Source organism: Dermochelys coriacea, chromosome 14 (assembly GCF_009764565.3).
Source record: "Dermochelys coriacea isolate rDerCor1 chromosome 14, rDerCor1.pri.v4, whole genome shotgun sequence".
Classification (NCBI taxonomy): Eukaryota; Metazoa; Chordata; order Testudines; family Dermochelyidae; genus Dermochelys; species Dermochelys coriacea.
This window is the reverse complement of record NC_050081.1, coordinates 15410019-15435130: the sequence shown is the minus strand read 5'-3', so window position 1 is coordinate 15435130 and position 25112 is coordinate 15410019. Positions and strand designations below refer to the sequence as shown.

The following is a 25112-nucleotide window of genomic DNA, read 5'->3' as shown; positions in this document are numbered from 1 at the left end:
TGCTCTAATAAATTTGTTAGTCTCTAAGGTGCCACAAGTACTCCTTTTCTTTTTATTCTCCAGTAGCTACAGCGACTCTTGGGATGGTTTAGGCCATGGCACAGTGTCTCAGACTCTTAGTTCCTTTGCAGTGGCTAGGAGAGCTGGTTTCCCAGGTAAGGACTGATTGTAGCCTTTTGCTAAACAAAGAAATTGAGCCATGCTCATGCCAAAGGATTCCCTTGAGACTATTATGGTCTGACTGCAAGCTGGGTCTCAGCTTCCGGAGCCTGACCTATGTGGCAGGCAGTGCCCAAGGCTGGGGCAGGGCCTCATGAGTGTTCCATTAATATAGAAGGCACAAGTGCCCTCCACTGCCGTGAGAGCAGGATCAGGCCCACTCAGTCTAAACAGGGAGTAGAGGAGTTAACAGGACATTTAGACCAGTGAAGATAATGCCAGCTGCACATTCCCTGTGGAAGGCCCAGGGAAGAAATTCAGGCCTGCTGTAAGCAAGTGAAACTCCAGCCAAACCACTCCAAAGCCTTTCCCTGGCCTTGTTTCTTATTTAAAGGTGGCCCAGGGGCTGACTAAGGAAAACCCAGATGGGCACTTTTTCCTTAACTACTTTTGCCATGTATTCCCAGAGCATCCACTCCTGTACCTGCTTCTCACTTAAAAGTGGCCTGGTGCCTGCTCAGGGTAACTCCAGGCATGCCTTCCCCACAGGGATTCTGAGAGACAGATCTCTCTATTGAAAGTGACTCCGGTGGCATATTTGCTCCCCGCTGGGTGGCTGCTGTAGGTTATAATATCTGCTGACACTCAAACAAGCCATGTTTTCATATGATTAATTACTCCTCGTCTCCTAACGGGAGCCGATAAGCCCCCAAAGTGTCTCATGAAAACAGAATCAGGAGCGCAAGCCAGCGGCTTATGGAATAACAAACAGCATAGGGACAGAGCGTGGCTGGCTGCCATGTCACGGGGTTGGAGCAAGGCACGCTCTTTTTCCCTCCTGCAGACTAATCTGAGTGGAAGGGAACCCGCCTTTATTATCTGGGTGGCAGATAAATGTCTCTGACCTTCAGCTGATGACTTGTGTGAGTGGATGTGCAGAACCTGCAGGGCTTGTGAACAGACATTTTAGTTTCCCCCTCTCTGCCTCAAGTGCAGAGCCCAACTGACATCAAAGCAACAGAATGTCTAATCCTGTTTTGAATCAGCGCAAGCACATGCAGAGAATGTTAAACAGTGAATCCGGCAGCAGAAAAGAAAAAAAAAGGATTATCTTTAATTTCCTGAGAGAGCAAAAAGAAAGACATAGGGAGAGGAGGAAGTGACTGTACAGACAGATTCACAGATGAGTAGTAGAAGGAGAAAACCGGGCAGAAGGGAGCAGGAAAATCAGAGAGAGAGCCAGAGCGCCACAGCAGATGTGTTCTGATTGAAAGGTGAGTGTGAGCAGATAGATATCTCGAGCAACATGGAGCCCAGTGCTGGAGTATGGAAGGTCTGGTCCTTGCCCAGGGGAGATCCTTCATCAGTTACCTGCCAGAGTCCCATGCTCTGAACTGTAGAGTCGCTCAGAATTAATTGCTAATGGGGTTTGGTATGTTCGAGCAGAGTTTCAGAGTCTAATTTCTGTTCCCTCGCCCCACGAAGTGTTGTTAATGCCACAGAACTTGCTTCTGTAGTGAGCTCAGTTAGAGCAGGACACTGGCTGGAGTGAAGTAGAGGGATAGCCCCTTATTGTTTCAGTGCATGATGAGGGGCAGACTGCAGTGCTGCATAGAGGGATATTGTTTGGGGTAGGATGGGGGAATGCTTTTGTTTAAAGAGACTTAGGCTAGGTGCTGCCTGCTTGAGTAGAGCTTCCAAAACCACTGGAGGTAAATGGGAGCAGCTCCCTCTCCTTTCCCAATCTATAGCAGAGCTGACTAGCTAGCTAGGTTCTTATGCTGGTGCCCATGGCTGCAATATTGCCACCAATTCCATACACAACAACTGCCCAAACTCTGTGCCCTGGTTGGCATTCAGCAGAGTCCTACAAGGCTTGTGCTAATGGAGCTGTGTCTGGCCACAGGGAAGTAGAAAAGCTGGACTGGAGCAGTGAGGCCTTACAGAATCCAGGCCTACCACATCTGCTCTTGTCTTCCGCACGACCAAGCCTGCGAGCAGGCGTGGAGTGCACTGGCCTTGGTAAGGGAAGGAGTCACAGCTGCCAGACAGGCCCAAATGCCCATCTCCACAGCAAGCATTCGACTTCCAGAAGCGATGCATCCCCCAGCTTGGAAAGGGATTCCAGCCCAATGCCTCCGGTACCTCCTCGTTCACCCCCAGGGGACAGGGAGTGAGGGCTGTGTCCACATGAAAAGTATTAAGAAAGGGGAAATTCCTGACCTGGGGCCTTTCCTCTGGGATCCAGTTGTTTATTTTTCATAAAAGGGCATGGATTGACAGCCCCCCTTCCCCTGGGAAGCAGAGCCCTCTCACCCCAGCACAGACAGCAGCATGGCAAGTCACTGCAACCAAGCCAGCGTACCTCACTCCTGACCCAGAGGGACCTACCCTAGGCACAAAAGGGGAATTAAGTCTCCATGCCTGGAACAGGGTGGCCTGCCTCTGTAGGGTATGTCTGTTTAGCATTTTGGATTGAGCAGGAGCCAGTCTCCCAGCCTGGATGGCCAGGTTTGGGCTAACAGGGCTGGCATTAGCACTCTGAAAATAGCTGGATAGGCATCATGGTGGAGTTGTGGCTCCATCTGGACCTTGGGCTCTGAAGCCTAGGGAGGTGGCATGGGCTTCATATCCCAAGCTGCAACTTCGAAGTGCTGTCTACACTACTGTTTTTAGAGCACCAGAACCCCATTAAGCCAAGGCTGGAGCCAGGAGAGGAGGCTCACTCCCACTAGATCCAAAATGCTTGCAGACATATCTCAAAGGGCTAGGGCCATCCAGCCTATTCTGAGGCAGTGCCCCTTTAAGATCAGGTGTTTGGGCCTTGGAGAGAGAATTATCAGTCCCAGCTGGGCAGGGTCAGGTATTGCCTAATGAGCACTTTGATTCCTGGGAAGGCTAAAAGAGCTCAGGTTGGAGGGGAGCACCAGAAAGCAGGTTGGTGTCTGTGTCAGGGGAGTTGGGGAAATAGATGTTAGGAAGTTTCTGTGTTGGGGAAAGGTAGTTGTTAGATATATGTTGAACTGTATCATTTTAGAGCTTGCTTGTGCAATTGGTAACTGGTGCCTGAAGAAAGGGTTTGAATAGACTTGGGGCATGGTGTTAACCCTTCTTGGGCTGGGTGGGGGGAAACAGGCTAGGTGCCTATAATGACCCATTTAATCCCAGGCTTCTATGCCCATTAGTGCTTACTACAGAAGATACTCTTATAAATGCTGTGGCTATAGCACTGTAAATGCACATGGTACTCTACAAACATGCTCCCTGACCTGGAAAGGTTATGGGTTCAGGGACCTTTGGACATCAATAAGTGTTTTGAAATTAAGTCCAGGGAAGTGGGAATGAGCCCTAAACCCGAGGAGACATATGCATTAGGTAGTGCATGGTAGGAGCAATAGGGAAGGGTGGGGAGAGATGATGTGGGGAGGAGAAGACTGCAGGGGCAGGTAGGGCCTTGGTAACCAGAAAGAGAGACTTTCTCAGGTGGATGGGGGTAGCATGAATGAAAATGACAGAGCAGGATGGAGAGAACCTTGAGTGGAGTGAGGAGGGGGAATGACTTGAGACATGAGTGGAGTGGGATTACATGGGGACTGGAAGGGGAGGATGAGGGGTTTGATGTGGTAGGAGACTGAAGGAAAGCTGACTCGGAGTCATGGGAGATAAAGAAAAGATAGCTGGCTGATCAGCAGGAGCCAGAATGAGACCTGCTGGGCCACCCTGTGACAGGGTTTGGGGAACCCAGTCCCACCTTGAGCAGGCCACTGATTGGATGCCCTGGGACACTCAGCAGGAATGTACTTGGGCCTTTCAGTGGGTTAGGCAGGACTGAGTTTCCTGGCAGGTGTCCTTCATTACTCTTGCAGTTAATGCTGCCACCTGCTAATTGCCCTGGGAGCCTGCTGGGAAGGGCCCTTGCTCAGCAGATGGCCATAGCCCAGCACAACCAGTCCCTATTATCCCCTGTTACAGCCCCGGGTGTAACATGAGATCATAGGGACTAGCTTCTCCTGTTATAAACTGGGCAATGTTTCTGCTGGGCTAGGGCTGAAAGAAAATCATCCCCTGGATATAAACCTCATCAGCAGCATTCAACAGAGTAAATTAAAATAGCAAACATCAAGCTGCTATTTGCCCCCTCCAGGCAGATGAGTTATGGGGTAGATGAGTTTGGATGGAGTTGGAGTTTGTCTTTCTCCCTCATGTCATTGGAGGCAACTAGGGGGAGCACAGGAGTCTCACCCCATGGGCAGCATCTGGATGGCTCAAGGGGCTGGTTGAGGACGAAGCAAGGGTTCAGCCTGCACCTCTCTCTCCCCTCCAGGAAAAGCAGTCATTGCATGTAATAGAGTGTGGCCTTGATTCTGGGCAGCAGCTGTAGGGACTTGAGGAGCTTGTTTAATTAGTGAAGCCCAATTATTGAACCTGGGGGCCTAAGGCAGGATAGTTGTCTTCACATTTAGGTGTTCACACTGTCACTTAAGGCAGGTACTGAGCCCCTTACATGCAGATCTAGGTGCCCTTGTGGGGCTGTGAGTATCTAGACTTAGGTGCCCAAGGTCAGTAACTGACTCTCAACCTGCAGATTACTGAATAACTGGGCAAATGTTTAAAAATGTCCCCACAGCATCAGCAGCTGCAGCCCCTGAGCAGTCACTGTCTGTTCGAGGACAGAGACAGGAGAAATGAAATGAACAGATACACCCCTCTGGTGCTATACATTCTGCCTACCCTGCTGCCTTCTGCTCAAATACTGTACTCATGTGGCAGGATCCTTCTGCCTGGATTGTTACAGTAGAGTCAGGATATGGCATTACAGAGACACTCGTGCATACAGGAGACTTATAGCTGAGCACTATGTATCTGGGCAGCTAGTTCCTTCCAAGGTCAAAGTGCTTTGCAGACAGTGGGCCATGTGCTGCACAGGGTAGTAAGGTTGGCTGGAAAAGCCCCACAATGTAGGGAGAGAAGCAACATCACTGTATTCTCACCTTGGGGAAAAAACCCTCCCCGATGTAGTGATGGTTCTGTGGCACTGGGGGCAAAGGGAAGAGGGTGGCTCGAAGGAACAGCTGCTGCTCTCCATGGCATGTTCCTAGGGAGACTTGTACTAACTGTAATGCTCATTCTAAATGCACAGAGAGTCCACCTGAGTTGGGGCTCCTGGAGCATCCAGGCTGTCATGGGGAAGAGAGAGACCCAAGGGAACTATGCAGAACACCTAAGGATCCCTATTAGATTCCATGCTGTTGGAGCTATGTGGGTCTCAGAACATCAGGGTATTCTGTTAGCCAGTGCTCGCTCCCCTCCCTTGGGGGAATGATCCAAAGGAAGCACTGAGATGCTCCCTGGAATGGTTTCTCCCTTGTATGGAAGCATCTGCCCTATTACTGGTCCTGCTCCATGCAGATGGGAGGTTTGAGGCGGTACAAACTGCTGAGTTATCATTTGCTCGATATCTGTTTCATCTGACCCAGGTGGTGCTGTTGGCTGGCTCTCCAGAGGAAATAGCTGCCCCCTCAAATCAGGGATTTAGCCTACTTTTTGTTACTCAAGTTTGCAACTTTAGATTCTTGTTGGAATTTCAGCTGCTGGATGTCCAGACAGCAGCATCCAAATGTATTTTCATCCATCTGTGCTAGACAAGAAGGTTGCAGTCTTCTGAATCTGAACCTCACTACAACCCTCGGTCACCTCCAGGTTGGGTCACTGTAATATGCCCTGTATGAACTATATCTGGAGACTGTTCAAACTTCGGCTGGTGCAGAAAGTGGCTGCTCAATTACTTATCAGAGCCTCCCACAAGGAGCTTATTACACCGGTTCTCCAGAGTCTGCACTGGCTCCCAGCTCATTTTCAGGTGCAGCTCAAGGCATTGGGTTTTGATCTGTAAATTCCCAGATGGTTTGATTGCTGAATTTCTAAGGAGCTGCTCTTGTCTGACAGCTGAGATCAGATGGGGCATTTGAGCGGCCAGTCCCTGGCCGTTTTCATCTGGGTAGGCTATGCTTAGTGGAGGACCTTCAGCTCCAAATCCTACTCCCTCAGCATGGTCACATCAAGCCCACATTTGGTAACCTTCAGGCCACACAGCAATACCTCCTTCCCCAGGCTTTCTCTGAAGCTGTTGAGGAGGGATGAGGGTTTATTATGTGGGGGGAGCTATGAAAGCTTTGTTGACGGTGCATCAGTTGACTGGTTCTATGTCCGCCTCTAGGAAGTTAGATTTGTACATGTGCCTAGAGCTTTGTACAGCACCAGTCTATAAACCTGAGTAAACAAATGTGGCCCTTTAGCCAACTAATCCTCACAGCCCCCCACTGGGAGGCAGGGAACCATCTCCTGCCTTTTACAAAAAGAAAAGAAGTACTTGTGGCACCTTAGAGACCAACAAATTTATTTGAGCATAAATTTGTTAGTCTCTAAGGTGCCACAAATACTCCTTTTCTTTTTGCGAATACAGACTAACACGGCTGCTACTCTGAAACCTGCCTTTTACAGAAAGCTTAGCTCAGGCTTGGAGCCAGTGATGTCCCAGAGACGCCTCACTTCCTGCCATTCCATCACCAAACCAGGAGAGATGTTCATGCCTGGGATGGAGCCATGCTCTGTGGGGACTGCTGAGTTATCCCTGCCTGAGGTGGTGAATTTTGGGGTTGTGAGGGTTGTCATAAAAATACTGCTGAGGCAGAATCTATTAATCTTTAGAATGGAAAAGATAAGATTGTACCAAGGGTTGGGAGTGTTTAAAAATAGGGATAATCTTCTAATTTCCCCTAACAGCATCTTCATCCCACTCCGCTGTCCTCAGTCACATGGTGCAAGCTGCCCATTGTGCAGAATCCTCTAGTGTTTTCAGAGGTTGGGTATTTCCAGCCAGTGCCCTTAATCTGTCGATTTCACTGAGCGGTGCCTCCACCTCCTAGCCTGGCTCTAGTTATAAGAAAGCATTTTAATTTAAATGTGTTTAAATGAATTCCCCCGCCCCTTCCTTCCACCTGCCCCTCTGCAGCATGCACACCCCTCGGACAAAGGGCTTAGCTCAGAGACAGGAGCCCCGTGTTAAAATAGCAGTGGCACATCACTGATTAGGTGTTCCTGATGGTTATACCACTAGACCACACTGCTCCCTACTGTATTTAAACAGAACAAGAGGGAAAGGCAGAGCTTTGTCTGAGCTGCAACTAAAAAAAAAAAAAATTATGTCTCCATCATGCTGTTTCATAACATACTTACCATGTTTTGGAAGTCTGTCTATTCTCAACCTGTCACTTTCTTGGGGGCTCTTTCCTGCCACTAGGTGGAGATAAAACAGCTTCAAACTTTCAAAACCTTGCAGTCCATGAGCAAATCAGAGATTTTTAATGGAAAGTTTTGTGCCCTTGGGCCCAGACTGACAAAGGTATTTAAGTACCTAAATCACAGTTTTAGGCTTCACTGTGATTCACAAAGCCCTTGCTTGGTTGGCGTCTAATCTTATTTGGTGCCTAAATTTTCAGGGTGAAAGGCACTTTCATGTCTGCTTCTGAGCATGCGCACTGCGGCCTCATTGCCAGCGTTCAGACTGTCAGCCTTCTCATATGGAAGCCCCCGCGCAATCTACAAAGTGGGGGACGACAGGTGTTCCCCTGCCTGTCTTGCCTGCAGGACCCAATCCAGTAGAAGTGCTCTGAGCACACTTACTGGATTGGGCCCCATTCAAAATTCAGGAGGAGGAGATGGTGCTGGCCACCATATAATTGTTAACTGAGGGGTTAGAGCACTCAGCTGAGAGATGTAGGGAACCCAGGTTCAACCCCACTCTCTGCCTGAAAGAAGAGAGAGGTTTTGAACAAGGGTCTCCCACCTCTTGGGAGAGTGCTCTAACCAGCAAGCTCTGGGATATTCTGATGTGGGGGTTCCCTCAATCTCTCCTGTTGGAGCTGTTCCACTTTGGATAAATAATTAGAGTAATCAGAACTGAACCATGGGTCTCCCACCTCCTGGATGGGATGCCCTAACTACCTGGCCATAGGGTTCACTGGTCCACTGACTATTTAAGTATTTATACCCAGTGGAGTAGCCGCAGCTGGAGAGGTTGAGGAAGCCCCCATAACAGCATATCCTATAACCCAGTGGTCAGGGCAGCTCCTTGGAAGTGGGAGACCCTGGTTCAAATCCTTTTTCCCCATGGGGAGAGGTGATATTGACCCTGGGTCTCCCACATCCCACTCTTACCCCTGGGCTAATACTTAGAAGATTGCTATTACCAACACCATCTCCTCCACCAACAGTCTCCTTCTCCGGCTGTTTTGTGTGGTCTGAGCAGGGCCGGCTTTCCAAGCAGGTGCTTGGGGTAGCATTCAAAATGGGGCAGCAGTCTGCGTCCTGCGGTGGCAATTCGGCGGCGGCCCCACTGCTCTTCCCGCCATGGTGGCTTTTGGGCAGCAATTCGGCAGCGACTGCTTAGGGCGGCAAAATTGGTAGAGCTGCCCATGGGTCTGAGGTAGGCACCTCATTCGTTCTCTCAAGAACATCTACGGTGCCTGACTCCAAGAGAGGGGTTCCCATCTGTGGATCACAAGCAGATAGGCACCCAACTCTGTGAGAGGGATGGGGCTTAGGACAAACCCCTCTTGTCTGCACCTTCCACTGAGTAGTTCAGGCAGCTCCCCACCTAACATGCTGGTTCTTGTGGATTGCATTCTTAGGCATCTATCTCTCCCCATGCAGTGTACAGGGAGCCTAGGCGCCTAACTCAGGCTTTGTGGATCCCATTGTTATTCCAAGGATTTTCTTGGTGCCTGAAAGTTAGATGTTGCGATGCCTATGTCCCTTTGTGGGTCTGGCCCTTAGTTTTTAAAGCCCTCTCTTGCTCTTAGCTGGGGCTAACAAAGCCAGCTGGGGGTGCTCTGGAAGTTCTGCAGGATATTTTGCTTTTGGTCAGCAGGGCTGATTTTTTTTTTTCCTGACAACAAATACATCATTTTATTTTGACTATTGCAAACAAACAATGAAGGGATAATCTCAGGAGTTAGATGAAGGAATAAATAGCTGCAGAGACTGATGGAACAGCACAGATGAAGCTTTCAATCACCCCTCTCCCCCCAAATGTGGGCTCCAGGGACATAGCAAAGGAACAAGCATAGCCTGGGAAAACTCTGTCTGGTCCTGTGTTGGCATTCCAAAGGGCTGTTGCTTTCTCAGACTTCCAGTGACCTACATGTGAGGGGTAAGATGATCAGTGGATGAGTCAGATTAAAGGGCTGGTTTAAATATGCTGACTGGAGAATGAATTCTGCTCTTGTTTATAGCAATGTTTAATGTCCTGGAGGGGGGCTGTATGCATATGCGTACTGTATGGCACTGGAACGACTCATCTCTGTGTCATAGCTCTTGTACTGCAGATGTGAGTCTCCATTAGTTTCCATGGTAGGGGGCTTTGCTCTTGGAGAAGGAAGATGAGAATTCTAGCTCCTTGAAGTTCTGAGCTGCACACAGCAATACCTGCGAGAGTGAAGGGGAAGAACAGATCTGTTACAATATGAACTATGTGGTTAGTATATTTTCTGTGTACAGCAAGCCAAAATATATTGCCTCAGATAGCAAATTCTCTTTTCTTCAAATTCTCCCTCCCTGAAAGGTGCTCTCAAATGACTCTTTGTTTAAAAAGAATACTATTCTAGTATAATCAATCCCTACCAATAGCCTGCAACGGGAAGGTTGTACTACTCACCTCTAGATGGCAATATTGTCCCAACTAGACAGAGCTTCTCTTTAGTGCAAAAGGAAAAGTCCTTGAGGGGATCTGAGCAGTTCTGTCCCATGTGCATAGAACTCACTAAGGGCTGGATTTTCAAAGCTGTTAACCCACAATTCTAGCTGAAGTCAATGGGAGCTGCAGGTGTTCAGCACCTTTGAAAACCAGGCCTCGCGAAAGTGAGGACTTGGGCTGGGGTGAGCTTTTAGCTGTGCTCCTCCATGTTCCTTCCCCCAAAGTCACACCAGAAATGCAGCAATAGAATTCATTCAGCTCCAGTCCACTGCCCAGATTCACTCCAAGGAAAAGAATTTTAAAAAGGATCTTGGAACCCACTCCAGTGCACTAGAGGGGGTGATTTGTCAGGCAGAAAAGAGCCCTTTCTCCCCATCTCTGGACAGGAGATCTGTCCCACTTCCCCAGCCTCACAGGATAGCTCTGGACAACAACACAGCTCTCTTACTTGCTATGGGATATTTAGCTTTGAGAGGGAATCTTGTGTAGGGTTTTTCTTTGTTGATGATCATCTCTCTTGGAACTTGTACTGTGGATGCTGTGAAAATAAACCAGACATCCCAATGCTTTGTCTGTAGTGCTACAAAGCACCTACGCTGGAGTCTGGTGTTCTGGGACACCAACAGTTCTTACTAAATGATCAGGAGGGAGAAATATTAGCTTTCCAAGGGTTAAAAAGCTGTGTGGTTTACTGATAGGTAGCAGGACTCTACTGTCTTCTAATCCCAGCCCTGGCACAACAGTTGCTCTGTGCCTTCAGGCAAGTAACTTAAGCCAAAATTTTCAAATTTAGTTACATAAAGTAAAGAACCTAAATACGTGGCTTAATGTTCAAAGTTGTCATTGAGAATTGTTGTGGCTCGGTATAGCTGAAAATCAGGCCAAGTGCTTAATTGGCACCCTAGTTTAGAAATTTTGGCCTTGACTCCTGTGTCTTAGAACTTGTCTTCACACAAAAGTTGTACCACTTTAGCCATACCATTATAATTAAAATGGCACAACCCTCCTCATGGGGAGACAGTTATTCCAGTGCAAAGGTGCTTATATCAGTGTAGCTTATTCCTGTATGGGAATGGAAGTAAACTGTGCTAGTATAAGGTGCCATTATGCTGGTATAACTGCATCCATGCTAGGGATTGTATCAGTGTAACTATATTGATAGAAAGTCACATCCCTGAAGGAAATAGTGACACTGGTACAAAAACCGTGTAGACGAGCCCTTAGTTTCCCATCTACAAAGTGGGCTTATCTGCTTCCCAGGGTGTTGTGAAGCTTAATTAAGATCCTTAAAAGGACAAAGGTATTACATAAATTTGGGGGATTAGTATAAATGTCAATGCGCTTTACAAGCGCCCACAAAATTCACATAATGAATAACAAGACCTTTAACTTCATATTGCTTTCTAGCAAGATTACTTATAGCACCACACTTCAAAATAGCAGCTGTAAAATGTTAATATTTCTAATCAAATGTGCATAATCTTTTTTTTTTTTTTAGTCAGAATTGAAAAGACAGGGTGTATTTTAGAACTCCAGCTCTTCCTTCTCAGCCAGCCCTGCCATTTTCCTCATTATTCATGTTGCTCAATAAACTATAGTTTGGTGTAATTTCTTAGGGGCTGATCTGGAGAAGTGCTGAGTACTTACGACTCCCACAGAAGCCAACAGGAACTGTGGGTTGGGCCTTTAGTGAATTAAGCCAATGTATGGGGTTTTTAGTCTGATTAGCTGTTGATAATCCAGTGGTATCATGCAGTGAAAGCTGTCCAGCTTTATTAGGCAACCTCCTGTTCTAAGAAATCCTCCAACAAGGCAGTCCTGACTACAGTTTTGCTCCACTTTTGTTAGGAAACAGCCTTCGGTAACTAATTTTTGATGGTCACTTATGTTCGCTTATTCACTGTAGTAAGATTAAAGGTGATTAACTATTACTTGTATAGTGCCATAGGGACATAGAATGTTTTACAGACAAGGAAGAAGGCAAGGTCTTTGCCCTGAAGAGCTGACAGTCTAATGCCCCAATCCTGCAAGGAGCTCTGCACCCATGTAGAACCCCACTGAAGTCCCCTTTGTGCAGGATCCTAATACACAGAGCTTGTTATGGGATTGAGATTGTGAGACCTGAGCTCTGCACACGTAACATCTCACAGGATTGGGGCCTACCCTCCAGCTCACACAAAATCCATAGAGGCTAGTGAGGGAAGGAGAATGCATCACAGGTACGGTGACAAAGTTCCTGCTCTATCTTGGTGGGTTTTGTGCTTATTGGCAGATTTGCTTGTCTTGGAGCTTCACGGCAGCCCTCAGCTTGGCCGTTTTTCTGAACCCACAGTCCAAGTCGACTCCTCCTGTGTCTGACCAGGAGTTGAGAGGATTTTGGGGGAACCCGGGCCCACCCCCTATTCCGGGTTCCAGCCCAAGGTCCTGTGGAATGCAGGTGTCTAGAGTGCCTCCTGGAACAGCTGTGTCACAGCTACAACTGCCTGGGCTACTTCCCTATGGCCTCCTCCCACCACCTTCTTTATCCTCACCACAGGACCTTCCTCCTGGTGTCTGATAATGCTTGTACACCTCAGTCCTCTAACAGTCTGCGTTCTCACTCTCAGCTCCTAATGCCTTTTGCTCCTAGCTCCTCACACATACACACAGCACAAACTGAAGTGAGCTCCTTTTTAAAACCCAGGTGCCCTGATTAGCCTTCCTTAATTGATTCTAGCAGCTTCTTGATTGGCAGCAGGTGTTCTAATCAGCCTGTCTTAATTGTCTCCAGAAGGTTCCTGATTGTTCCGGAGCTTTCCCTAGAGGGAGGGATAGCTCAGGGGTTTGAGCATTGGCCTGGTAAACCCAGGGTTGTGAGTTCAATTCTTGAAGGGGCCATTTAGGGATCTGGGGCAGATATTGGGGATTGGTCCTGCTTTGAGCAGGGGGTTGGACTAGATGATCTCCTGAGGTCCCTTCCACCCCTGATATTCTATGATCTATTCTGTTACCTTACCCAGGGAAAAGGGACCTACTTAGTCTGGGGCTAATATATCTGCCTTCTGTTACTCTCCTATAGCCATCTGGCCCGACCCTGTCACAGTACACAGAGAGATGGCTTCAGAGGTGATTACAGATTTTGAAATGCACCCATGACCCTGTAAAACCAGTAATGAGCCGCCCCAGCAACCCCCTGGTAAAGAATCCAATGCTGGGAGGGAGGTGCAAGGAACTCCTCAGAGCTGAGCTTTCACCGGGGCTGCCGACCAGCAGGGACTAAAGTGGTACTGGCAGTGTTTTAAAGCACTTAAACTGAATCTCACAACTGAGTTGCAAGGAAAGAGAGGAACCAGTTTGTTGTGAAGCTCTTCCCATCCCTAGCGCTGTAGTTCTCCCTGCTCCCATAGATAACCCATCTGCCCATAAAGCTTGGGCTCCCTGCAGCTGGAAGGGAATGGCACAGGGTAGTATTTAAGGGTTGGGACGCCTCTCTCGACCTTCCACCAGGCTCTGGCTGGGGAGGAGGCTCCAGTCCCAGGGCACGCACACCTGGGCACTTGCTCCCTGTTGTAGTTACACTAGAGTCTCAGGTTTCAGAGTAGCAGCCGTGTTACTCTGTATTCGCAAAAAAGAAAAGGAGGATTTGTGGCACCTTAGAGACTAACAAATTTATTTGAGCATAAGCTTTCGTGAGTCTCAGGTACCACTCTCCACACGCCCCTTCCCTTGCCCAAATCTGGAACCGCATCACCCTGACTGACAGCAGCCCTGGCCCTGCCCAGCTCCTGCAGCCCCCTTTGCTTTTCCAATCAGGAGAGACGGACCGGAGGTTGGGAGGGATTTCCTGCAGGGAGACAGACCGAGCGGGCAGGGGGAGGTGGCTTGGGGGACAGAGACTTTTCAGAGTTCCTAGGCGCCCTGTGAAACTGACTAGAGGGGTCAATTTCAGCAGCAGGGTCGGCGGTGTCCGTGGGACATTCCTAGCAGGCCAGGCAGGGCTCTGAGGACTAAAGGGGATATTGTTGCAGCAGCTCTGCTTTGCAGTTCTAGCGCCTGGAGACTTGATCCCCTCTTACAGTCCCGGACTCTGGGGGAAAGAGATCAAAGGCATTTTTGTGTGGAAGTGGAGATCTGCTCTTGGCTTTTATTACACCAACTCTGCGGGGTGGGGTTGGGGAGAACGCTCCCTAGCCAGGGACAGACGTGGCTGAGAAGGAATTGGATTTGCAACTTTGCCTGTTGGAAACGCAGGGGAGTTCCTGAGGAGGTGAGTTATGGAGAAGAAAGAGCGGGGGGCGGGAATTGGTGCGGGTTGTTTGCTGCCTGCAGAGAATGACTTTCCCTTATTCCCCTTGCTGGGTCACTTGTGCCTGGGCAATAGCTTTCCAGTTCTTTTAATAGGCTCAGCTCCGCTTGGGTCCCGTTCAGCGTTTTGATCTGAAAATATTTGTTTAAAGAAGGAGTTCAAAGATCCCTTTTGTCAGAGCTGCCTAGTGACGTTTTTCTGCCCCAGGTTAAGTTTTTCCTTACTCTTTTATAGTTGTAGTCTCTTAAGAGAAGTGCTCCAGGTTGCCTTTTTTTTCTCTCTCTCTTCCATTAGAGTGTGTCCCCCCTCCCCCGCCTCCTTCCTTTATAATCCCCCCATTTGGCTTTTGTTGCAACTTACTCCTTGTGTGGTCTTGGGCAAGTGCCTCGAACATCCCAGCCTCAACTTCCCCATTTGTGATATGGGGGAGCGGGTGGTGATTAAGTATATTTGTGGTTTTTGTGGGTGGGACTAGATCTTCCTAGGTCTTTATAGTGCTTGGTAGAGGAGATGCCTCAACAGTAAGTGTTTACTGTTATGATTGTAGGGTGTTTCCATCATTTCTGAAGGTAGGGGGTGTGGATAACTTCCCCAGACTGCCTTTTAAGGTTGGGTTTCTTTGTTTGTTTGTTTTTTAAATTGCTGTTCAGCATCTCTACTCCTCCCCTTACATAATTCTACCGTTTCCCCCCACTCTGAATTGTTTTGATGAAGGAATATTTCAGATTCCTGGGTTCTCCAGGTGAATTCCTGGGTTGAAAGATTAGCTTTCTCAGGTAGGGGGAGGGTTGTTTGCTATCACTATATACAGCAAGTCACATTCCAGTCTATTGCCAATAAACACCGACAGGGAGCGGAGGGAGAAATTCTTCTAGCTGAGGACTGCATCTGATATTGCTGCACTCTTGTGAAGCTTGAGAGGTGCAGATTGTTAACCCTTGGTTACACAGAGTTCCTGGTGCCTATTATGGCAGAGTCTTGGATGAGTAGCTGGCATTCAGATATGAGCCTGCTTCCTAGTGTAGATTGACTTAAAAAAAATGTTAGTATTACAAAAAGTCAAGTGCCAGTGTGTTCGGCTGATATCAAAGTAAAGCTGGGTAAGATGTGCTGAAGCAGAATGAAACCAAACAGCTTTAAGCTGGTGCAGTAACTGAGGTTTCAGGAGATGTTCTATTAACCCAATTCACATTTGCTTATGGCAAGGAGCAATGAGGATGGACACAAGCATTAGACTTTAAGCCAACTGGCCGCAACTTGATTATAACATGAGGATCGAGAGAAATCCCTAAAGCAGCCTGACCTGGCAGCAGTGAAGTGGGGAAGTGACCGCCAACCTGAGTTGTGATGCATATCACATAGCAACCCGCTTTTGATGTGAAAGTTCAGAACAACCTAGCTGCCCAGGGCCTAATCGGCCAGCATAAACCCAAGGCCTGCAATCACATGTAGGCTACTGCATGGGAAAATCCCAAGCCTTACCATGTGAGTCTGGGTATCCGTGCAAATCCAATCCCTTCAGCACAGAAGGTGAGCTAGCCTGTAACTTGTAGGAAAGGCTGCTGCTCCAGCTCTGTGGTTTGGAGACTCGGTGTATCCAAATAATTCTAAGTGTACCAAGCAGGGAAGAGTCTAACCCCTCTGCCAGGGCAAACACAGATGCCACTAGGCATGAGTTTAGCTGGCAAATCCCACCAGCAAACAGTTCTCAATTTCTGGCAGTCTGTCCAGGTTGAAAAGATCTTCTGTTTGCACAATGTGCACACATAGGGCCTCCCAGGCTGAGGTTCAGCATCTCAACTCCTGCTGAATGTGCAGATGTCCTTGATACCTTTCTATGCCCATTTGACCTCCATTGGTCTGCATGTGCCTCTCCAAACTGCTCAGACCAAGATGCCACATCTGCTGGGAAGAGCTGCCTTGTCACCTCCCTTCGCTCCTATGAGCAGTTCAAGCCCCTTGTCCACAACGAAAGAGTTTTCCCCCAAGATGTAGGACTATGACTTCAGGAGTGGGGAGAGTTGTTGCCAAAGCTCATAAATCAAGAGCATTGGCTAGTCCCATCCCACACCCTAGTCCGCATTAATCATCCAGGGTCCCAAGAGAAACCCAGTGGCAGGGGTATTTGGCAGCAATGGCGGGAGCAAGAAGAAGCCCAGTTCCACCTGGTATCCCCTTTATAGACAGCACCCTAACTGTGAGAAGCCAATCACAGGATTAGTAGTGTCAAGACTGATCGGTGGTGCCCCTCCCCCACAAGGAAGGTCATTGCCTGGCGGGTGCCACTGTGCCGCCCAGAGGTGTGTCTACCCTCTCAGTTCCATCCTGCAGTCACGCACTGGTGTGTGTCCCTTACCAGGCAATGAACTTAGCTTTATGGGTTTGCACTCTTCCCTTTGCAATATTTTTCCAAGAGTCAGACGCGGTGCTAATGTGTGAGGGTGCAGGAGGCTAGATTTGTCTCTCTCCTGACTTACTTTTCATCGCCATTTGTTAGCCTAGGTGGTTATAACATCATATGAATTTTCATATAATTTTTACAGTTGATTTTAGAATCAGGCTAGATTTGTAGTCCCAGTTATTACAACAGAACCCAACATTATAAACTGCCAAGGATGCTTCTCAGGAGCTTTAAGAAAGGGAGGTCTAGGAGAATCCATGGCTCAAGTGACTGGTAACAGAAAGTGGAGCCTTGTAGCACTAGTTTGCTGGTTCTAATTTGGTGCTAATGAAGAATTGTAGCTATCTGACAGCAGTTTGGCAGCTTGTGTCAATCTTTCATATTTTCTCTCTCTTGCACACACTCCTTCTCCCAAGATTTCATGACAGGGTGAAGAGAAGCTGCCAGATGCATGGCTGAAACATGGGAGGTTTCAGAGTAGCAGCCGTGTTAGTCTGTATTCACAAAAAGAAAAGGAGTACTTGTGGCACCTTAGAGACTAACAAATTTATTTGAGCATAAGCATTTGTGAAGCGAAGCATCCGATGAAGTGAGCTGTAGCTCACGAAAACTTATGCTCAAATAAATGTTAGTTTCTAAGGTGCCACAAGTACTCCTTTTCTTTTTGTGAAACATGGGAGAAGTCTAGAAATGTACAGAATGCAACTGAAAAATTTCATGTGAGGATAAATCTAAATTTAGAGATTGGGAGTGGGAAGGCTTGTGGTGGGGCCCCCATCCTGTAACACTGGACGGAAACCTCAGTTTCTGAAAAGATGCCCTATGCACTGAATTGGAGACACAGTCCGCCAGCAGAGAATTGGCTTGCTAGGGGCTGAATTAAATTTTGATTCTCCTCTGTCCTCTGAGAACAGTCACTCTGCCAGCTTGTGCTCAGCTCATTGCCTGAGAATGCTTCTGCGCTAATAACCTTCTTAATGGGTATCTTTTAAATCCCAATTCATAGATTCATAGATACTAAGGTCAGAAGGGACCACTCTGATCTTCTAGTCTGACCTCCTGCACAGCGCAGGCCACAGAATGTCACCCACCACTCCTATGAAAAACCTCACCCATGTCTGAGCTATTGAAGTCCTCAAATCATGGTTCAAAACTTCAAGGAGCAGAGAAGCCTCCCTCCAGTCAACCATGCCCCATGCTACAGAGGAAGGCGAAAAACCTCCAGGGCCTCTCCAATCTGCCCTGGAGGAAAATTCCTTCCCGACCCCAAATATGGCAATCAGCTAAACCCTGAGCATATGGGCAAGATTCACCAGCCAGATACCCAGGAAAGAATTTTCTATAGTAACTCAGATCCCATCCATCTAATATCCCATCTCAGGGGATTTGGCCTATTTACCCTGAATATTTAAAGATCAGTTACTTACCAAAATCCCATTATCCCATCATACCATCTCCTCCATAAACTTATCGAGTAGAATCTTAAAACCAGATAGATCTTTTGCCCCCACTGCTTCCCTTGGAAGGTTATTCCAAAACTTCACTCCTCTGATGGTTAAAAACCTTCGTCTGATTTCAAGTCTAAACTTCCTGGTGGCCAGTTTATACCCATTTGTTCTTGTGTCCACATTGGTGCTGAGCTTAAATAATTCCTCTCCCTCTCCTATATTTATCCCTCTGATATATTTATAGAGAGCAATCATATCTCCCCTCAACCTTCTTTTAGTTAGGCTAAACAAGCCAAGCTCCTTAAGTCTCCTTTCATAAGACAAGTTTTCCATTCCTTGGATCATCCTAGTAGCCCTTCTCTGTACCTGCTCCAGTTTGAATTCATCCTTTTTAAACATGGGAGACCAGAACTGCACACAGTATTCTAGGTGAGGTCTAGAGCTAGAGCTTCCCATTTAATTCTGAGGGCAGTATCTGTGTTTGCAAGGCGTAAGGAGAGAGGAAATGTTCAGCAAGGCCAAGGCGGCCTGACTCGGAGTAACAGGCTGAAATGCAGTCCTCCTAAATGTCCAGGGAAAGGGCTGGAAGCTCATCATTGGGATTCTTTAAAACTGCTAGGAGAAAAAGTAGCAGTAGGGAATATAGATTACAGTCCTGTCCTGTACTGACTGGTGGAGTGACTCTCAGTGAGGCGCACTGATACCATCATGATGGCCATATCATATCTAGATAGACATTGAAGTCCATCACACTCCAAGAGGGTTGTTATACTTTGCACTTCCATCATACCTTTTATCTGGGGGTACTAATTACAGCTCCCTTGAGAGAGGGGATTCTTAAAGCCACATAGAGATGTGTACACTGAGGCACAGAGAGGTTAAGTGACTTGCCCAAGGCCATGCATCAAAACGGTTACAGAACCAAGAGAAAAGGAGTACTTGTGGCACCTTAGAGACGAACAAATTTATTAGAGCATAAGCTTTCGTGAGCTACAGCTCACTTCATCGGATGCATTTGGTGGAAAAAACACCAAATGCATCCGATGAAGTGAGCTGTAGCTCACGAAAGCTTATACTCTAATAAATTTGTTAGTCTCTAAGGTGCCACAAGTACTCCTTTTCTTTTTGCGAATACAGACTAACACGGCTGCTACTCTAGAACCAAGAGAAGAACCCAAGGGAGTCCAGATTCCCTGCCCCTGGCTCCAGCCCCTAGACCGTGCTCCCACAGTAGTCTATCTCCCCCACGGCCAGGGCTCTGCTGGGGTCGGGGAGGAGACACAGCACCCAAGTAGTGGTTGGGGAAACATTCTGCCTGCTTGTGTCCTATGCAGGCAGAACACTTCTAGGGCGCTGGGGAGAGCGCACAACCTGGAGGCTTGTGATCCACCTTTAGAAAGGGTGTAGTGTGCACAGACAATTACTGGTGTGCAAGGAGGGGCAAGGCTGTGCCCATGCTCTTGCTCCTCCCACTGCTGGCCCCATTCCCTCCTGCATGCATGTGTGGCAGGACAGGGCACTTGTGACCTTCTCAGAGCATCCATGCTGGGGGTCCAATCTGACCTCTTGTTTCTTGTGCCCACCAGGCCAGCCCACAGCACCTATTGTTAGAATGTCTCCAATACAGGGCCTCTCCCTCTCTGCCCCTGCAGCCCTTTTAACACGAGGACAGTCTGACTTCTGCCAGTACTAAATATAGTCAAACTATTTGTTCTTCGGTGTGGCCACAGAAGCAGTCACAATGGACTGTTTTAATGATGCTGATAAATAAATAGCCTTTGAAACCTGACCCTGCTGTTGCTGTTCACAGGTACTGGGAGCACCACGACAACGACAACCTCTCCTCTAGGGCTCTGTGACCAAGGTTCTGAACGCTGCCCAGCGCAGGGGGTCTGCAGTGTGGCTGGCAGAGACGGCACCAAGAGGAATGCCAGTATGAGGGGGATAACAGAGAGAGAGAGGATCTATAACTTCCAGATGGAAAGGAGCACATAATCCCTTTGGGAAGAATTAGGGAATCATCAGCGCAGCTCAGCCTGGCGCGAAGGAAGCAAAACATGACCCCTCGATCTCTGAGAGCTTTACACAGGTTCTGTTAAGAGGCCAGACTCTTCTCAAAGCAGACTCTCCCGGCCCCCTCCTCCAAACTGCCTGGCTTTGTCTGTTGCTGCTGGGAGTCAGTCCCCAAGCATGGAACTATTTTTTGTTTAAGTGATTTCATGTTCTTTAACCAGACTGCATCCCCATCTCCAGCCCCTTCAAAAGGAAAGTGATTCCTATCTGCATTTATCGCTATTAACGGAGAGATCTTTTTATAAAGGCTTTTTTTATGTCCCGTGGGATTTTAAAATATTTTTTGCTGGGCTTTTCCTCCATTTGAGAGCATTTTGAGGAGTTGCTACGTGTACACCCATGGCTTTATGAACCAGAGGGATCTGAGGACCTCTTCCTATCACTCCCCTACCACTCCGACCTGTCCATGATGGGGCGAGAGCAGGAGCTGATCCAGGCTGTGAAAAATGGGGATGTACCTAGTGTGCAGAAACTGGTGGCCAAGGTCAAAGCATCCAAGAGCAGTGAGTACCTTTGCCTCTTAATGCAGAAGCAGAGAGCTGAAAGAACCTGGGCATTGCTGCTTGCTTAATTTCTTGTCAGTTGCTGTGAGTTCTACTCCTAGGGCCTTGGTGTGAGAGTCCTTGGGAACAGGGCATGTGAAGCCTGGCACTCGTGCCCTGGAGTGGAGACTACTCTGCAGTCAGGGGCTGGGGTGTGAATCCAGATCTCGCTGATAATGTAAAAGATGATGCTTCTAGTAGCCTCTGTGTGGGAACCCTGAAATGTGGGGGACAGATGGGGGGAAGGGTGGCAGAAAATCACGAAAGGAAAGTGAGCAGCATAGCTCCTATGGGGCATGCTGGGGCAGAGGGTCCTTCAGTCATTGCTACTTACTTCTGGTCAGATTTATCTTGTGAAAAACTACCATCCAAACCAGTCAACAGGAGCCAATTGTCAGGCCTTGAATTTGAGATTCTTTAAGTCTGGTAATGTTTAACCCTTCAGTAGTGCCCATCTCTTTCCTGTATACTCTTAAAGGTCAGCTGCAGAACTGAAGTAGGAATGAATTTAAGGCCAGTTCTGTGTGCTTGTACTGACCAGGCTGTGATAAAGGGGGAGACCCCTGTCACTGCAGCAAAGAAACTCATGGGGACTGGTTATGTGTGTGCATTGTTGGCCCGTTGAGTGGGAACCCAGAGGGCCCCCCAAGCAGCATTCAAGGGCTGAAAAGGTCCTAGATGAAATATGAAGGTGGCAGGGGAAGGAGAGAGCTGAGTTACTGTGTATAATGGAGACAAAGGAAAGCAGGATCACTGGGATGGGGAGAGAATTACACAACTCTATGGGGCACAGCCCTCCTTTTGGGGAAAAAACATTGAACTACACCCAGGAGAGGGCAGGCGGTATTGGTAGGAAACACTATGGTTAGAGATTTCAGAGTAGCAACCGTGTTAGTCTGTATTCGCAAAAAAGAAAAGGAGTACTTGTGGCACCTTAGAGACTAACAAATTTATTTGAGCATAGAGTTGTGGATGGTACATTGTGCAGTCATGCCCTGATCATGCACTGATTCTCCTAAAGATCAGGATACAAGAGATTGTGTCCTCAGTGGACGAGTTCCTGGTAAGGAGCAGGGAAGAAGACCCTGTAAGTTTTGGCCCCAGTGACCTACGGGGAGGGAGACAGACTGGGAGTTCCTAGGGTTTGAGGACCTAGAGAAATAAACAAAAGATCATGGTGTTACTAGGATCTTGTCAGCAGCCCGTGTCCCAGACACCCCCACACAGGATAATAATTGGAATGAAATGGAGGTGGGTGGGAGGGTCTGAACTTTATCCTAAAGCTGGGGCCCCAGGGACAAAGGTTAAGATCTGAACGTCTCAAAAGTGTGGGGTGTCCAGCTCCAGAATCTTGGTTCAGCTCCTTCATTCTTGGGGTTCTTCCTGGAATAGGTGGGATATGTGAGATGGGTGACACCCAATGCATATAGGTGCACCAGAGTGTTGGTTAAGAAGAAGGAAGACGGAGCTATAGGAATAGCTCATATGAGTGTGGGAATCAACAGAAGACGGCAGAAGAGTAGTGGAAGGAAAGGCGAACTAACTGGACTAATCAGCTGAGTGGATAAGGAAGCCATTAGGATGAAGAAGTAAAACAGGGTAGTCTAAAGCATGTGAGATACTGAGCCACTGGGGAACAATTGGAGACTCTGTGTGTGTCTGTTTGCAGGGAAGTTCTGAATACGCATTCTAGATTCTCCTTTGACTCTAATGGTCTTGATTGGTGGGGAGACAAGGGTGAAGAACCATACTCTGGATCTACAAAGCCATCCTGCTAAGACGCTCTTTAAGGCTAATGTTAAAAGACTACCCTTTCTTCAACCAGAAGGGATATGGATTTAAGCTGGACTCTGGGCACAGCTGGTGGGGGGAAGAAAGTTAATGTCGGGAGAGCGGGTCCTGGTCCAGTTCCCCAGAGACAGGTGTTCACATCATAAAAACTACCACAGTTAATGGTGCTCTTGGCAGAGAAGCTAAGGGCTGAATGGGTCAGGGATAGCCAGCAAACCTTTCACCCTGGGAGGTGTCCATCCAGGGCAGGGTTGTGGTGCAGCATAGGGGAAGCTTGTCCTCCTGCTGCTTGCACCGTGCTTGTGCTATGGATACAGGCATCCCGTTGCCAGGTCTGTCAGTCTGGCACGTCTCATGAGTGCAAAAGAATTCACGTCAAAGCTCATAGGAGAAGAAAAGTGTGTGTGTGTGTGTGTGTGTGTGTGTGGAGGGTGGGGGGGAATATTTGAGACTGACTTGGAGAGACGAGGAGCTGCTCAGGGCTGTGTGTTCAGTGCTGGGAAATCTAAGTTAGTGAGGCTCGGGATTATAAAAACAAGGCGGGCATAAACTCTGCTGGGTCAGACACTGCAAAGTGCTGAGCGGGAGGAGGTAGGGGTTAACCTCTGAAAATCCACAGGGCTGGGGTTACGGAAACAAAACTCTCCCTAGACGGCTGCACCAAATGCAAATTGGAAAGAACTTTTCCAGTCAGTACAAGGAGCTAGCCCGGCCCATTGGCTTATTGCAAGGCCAGGTGGCACAGGAAAACCTCAATGATACAGATTTGTCAGAGTGCAGAGAGATACTTAGCTCTCAGGAGGAGGAGGAAATAAGAATCTACAGCGTTCTGAGAGAGGCTAGTGATGACTACAAGGGAGAGCAGGAGCTGATGTTAAGGAAGGGCTGAGAATAAGGACAACCCCAGTTTCTATCTCTAGATTAAATACTAAGGAAGAAATGAGTGAAGCAGGAACTGGCACAGCTGGTGTGCTTGGCTTGAAAGGGGAGCCTGATGAGGTGTAACATGCAATGGGGTGAGAATGCCCCCATACTAGGAGGGGAAGGAGCAAGGCTGGCTTCCTCCCCTCCATCCTAGGACCTTAATCACCTGATGACTCTCTCTCAATCAAATGCAATTGGAGAGCATTCTCTACTGCCTTGCTCTGGCTTTGTCTCTTCCTTTCTCCCCACAGGGGCTGAACCCCCAGTCGGAGATGGGGTCAGTCTATTACATGGTGGCAGGATCGGTCTGAAGTTTCCCCTGCTGCATGAGGCTCTGTCCCTCCACCAGAGGAGCCTTCTACTCCCAACCCCTTATAGTTCATTCTCTTGCTCTCTCTCTCTCTTTTTGTTAAGATGCCGGGTGAGCAGAATGCTAGCTGCCTTTGTTGCTCATTAAAGCGCCTTTCCATATGACAGGCCAAGATGCTGATTTTTAAAATCCCTCTAAGAGTCCTTCTGCTGTCTCAGTGGATTCGGAGCTGCATCTCTGTGATTAGCCCTCGGGGATCTCCTGTGCCTAAAAAAAGTCGCTGCACGTAACCAAGAATCAAGCGCCAGTCCCGGCAGCGGGAACTTCAGGGACACACAGTTAAATATTCAATGTGCATATTCTTAGGCAGTGCATGGCGTGGAAAATGTTGGTGCACAAATGGGTCAGAGCACCTATTATTTCAAAGCCCCGGGGGCACATGATGGTGTTGGTTTTTTTTGGTGGGTGAGAGCACATTAATCCTGCAGCTCTATGGAGCTGCGGAACATCAGTATGATATTGTAAGGCAGAGGGTGTGGGAGATGCCCATTGTTGTAGATACCTCTGCAAGCGGGGAGGGGTTCTCTCTCTCAAACCATATACCTCCAGGGAGGGCTTCGACCATTCCCCGTGGACCCTACTGCTGTTGGGGTTGTCACCTGGAGCAGTGGTAGAAGTTTTAATTTCCTTCTCTCTCCTCCCCTTCAGTGTCTGAGCACTGCAGAGTTTAATTGAAATTGTTAAATGACCCGTCACAGCTTTGGCCTTTTCTCCTTAGTGATCAATCACTTTCCTGGCTGGACGCGCTTGTTAACAATGAGCCAGTTGGCTGGGCAGGGATGAGCACAGTAGCCCTGGAGTTTTAAAAAAAAAAAAGAGGGGGATTGGGGAGGGGGGTGTCACAAGATTAGATTCCTGGGGGAGGAGACCAGCAGAACAATTGGGGCTGTGGCCATTGTCCCTTGGAAAGGGGAAAGTCTCTCAAGCTGCGCCAGCCCTTATGAGGGAAAGACAGAGTTTAATTCAGCTGAGCCCCAAGAGCAGGCTCCTGGATGGAACTTACCGGGGGATTTGCTTGCTAGTCGTTCATCCTGAAGAATCGCAAAATGTCTTCAAAGTTTGCATGCTCACAGCTTTGCTGAAATTTAGCCATTTCTGGGGTGAAGGCAGTCTACTAGTTTCTCCTCTACTTGCATGGAGGAGGAGAAACTTTTGACCAAGCACGATAGGATAAATCCATACTCTCAGGGAAAGAGCTTTAATATCCATGCAGAGCAAGCAGGATCCTGGATTTTAAGGCAGAGTCTAAGAAAACGGGTATTTCCTGCTTCCAAGTTCCCAGGAGGTCTGTGAGGTTCATTTAATTCATGTGTGTAAAGTGCTTTGAGAAGAGGCTCCAGTTGGGCAAAACAGTATTAACTTGGA

The 25112-nt window shown here is 48.1% G+C and overlaps 1 protein-coding gene across 7 annotated transcripts in view; it reads left to right on the top strand.

The window, feature by feature from the left end:
* The first annotated feature begins 1302 nt into the window (after positions 1–1302).
* The window catches only part of CASKIN2 (CASK interacting protein 2), an 87486-nt gene continuing 63676 nt past the window's right edge, over positions 1303–25112 (top strand). For 4 of the 7 annotated variants that reach the window (XM_038372156.2, XM_038372159.2, XM_038372154.2 and 1 more), the window contains exons 1-2: positions 13748–14159; positions 19858–20623. In XM_038372156.2, coding sequence (XP_038228084.1) covers positions 20527–20623 — 97 coding nt within the window. In that variant the 5' untranslated portion in view covers positions 13748–14159; positions 19858–20526. Of the gene's footprint in view, positions 1434–3029; positions 3097–9612; positions 9695–13747; positions 14160–19857; positions 20624–25112 lie in introns of those variants that run through there. The other 3 variants (XM_038372155.2, XM_038372152.2, XM_043497555.1) reach the window with 3 other exon arrangements.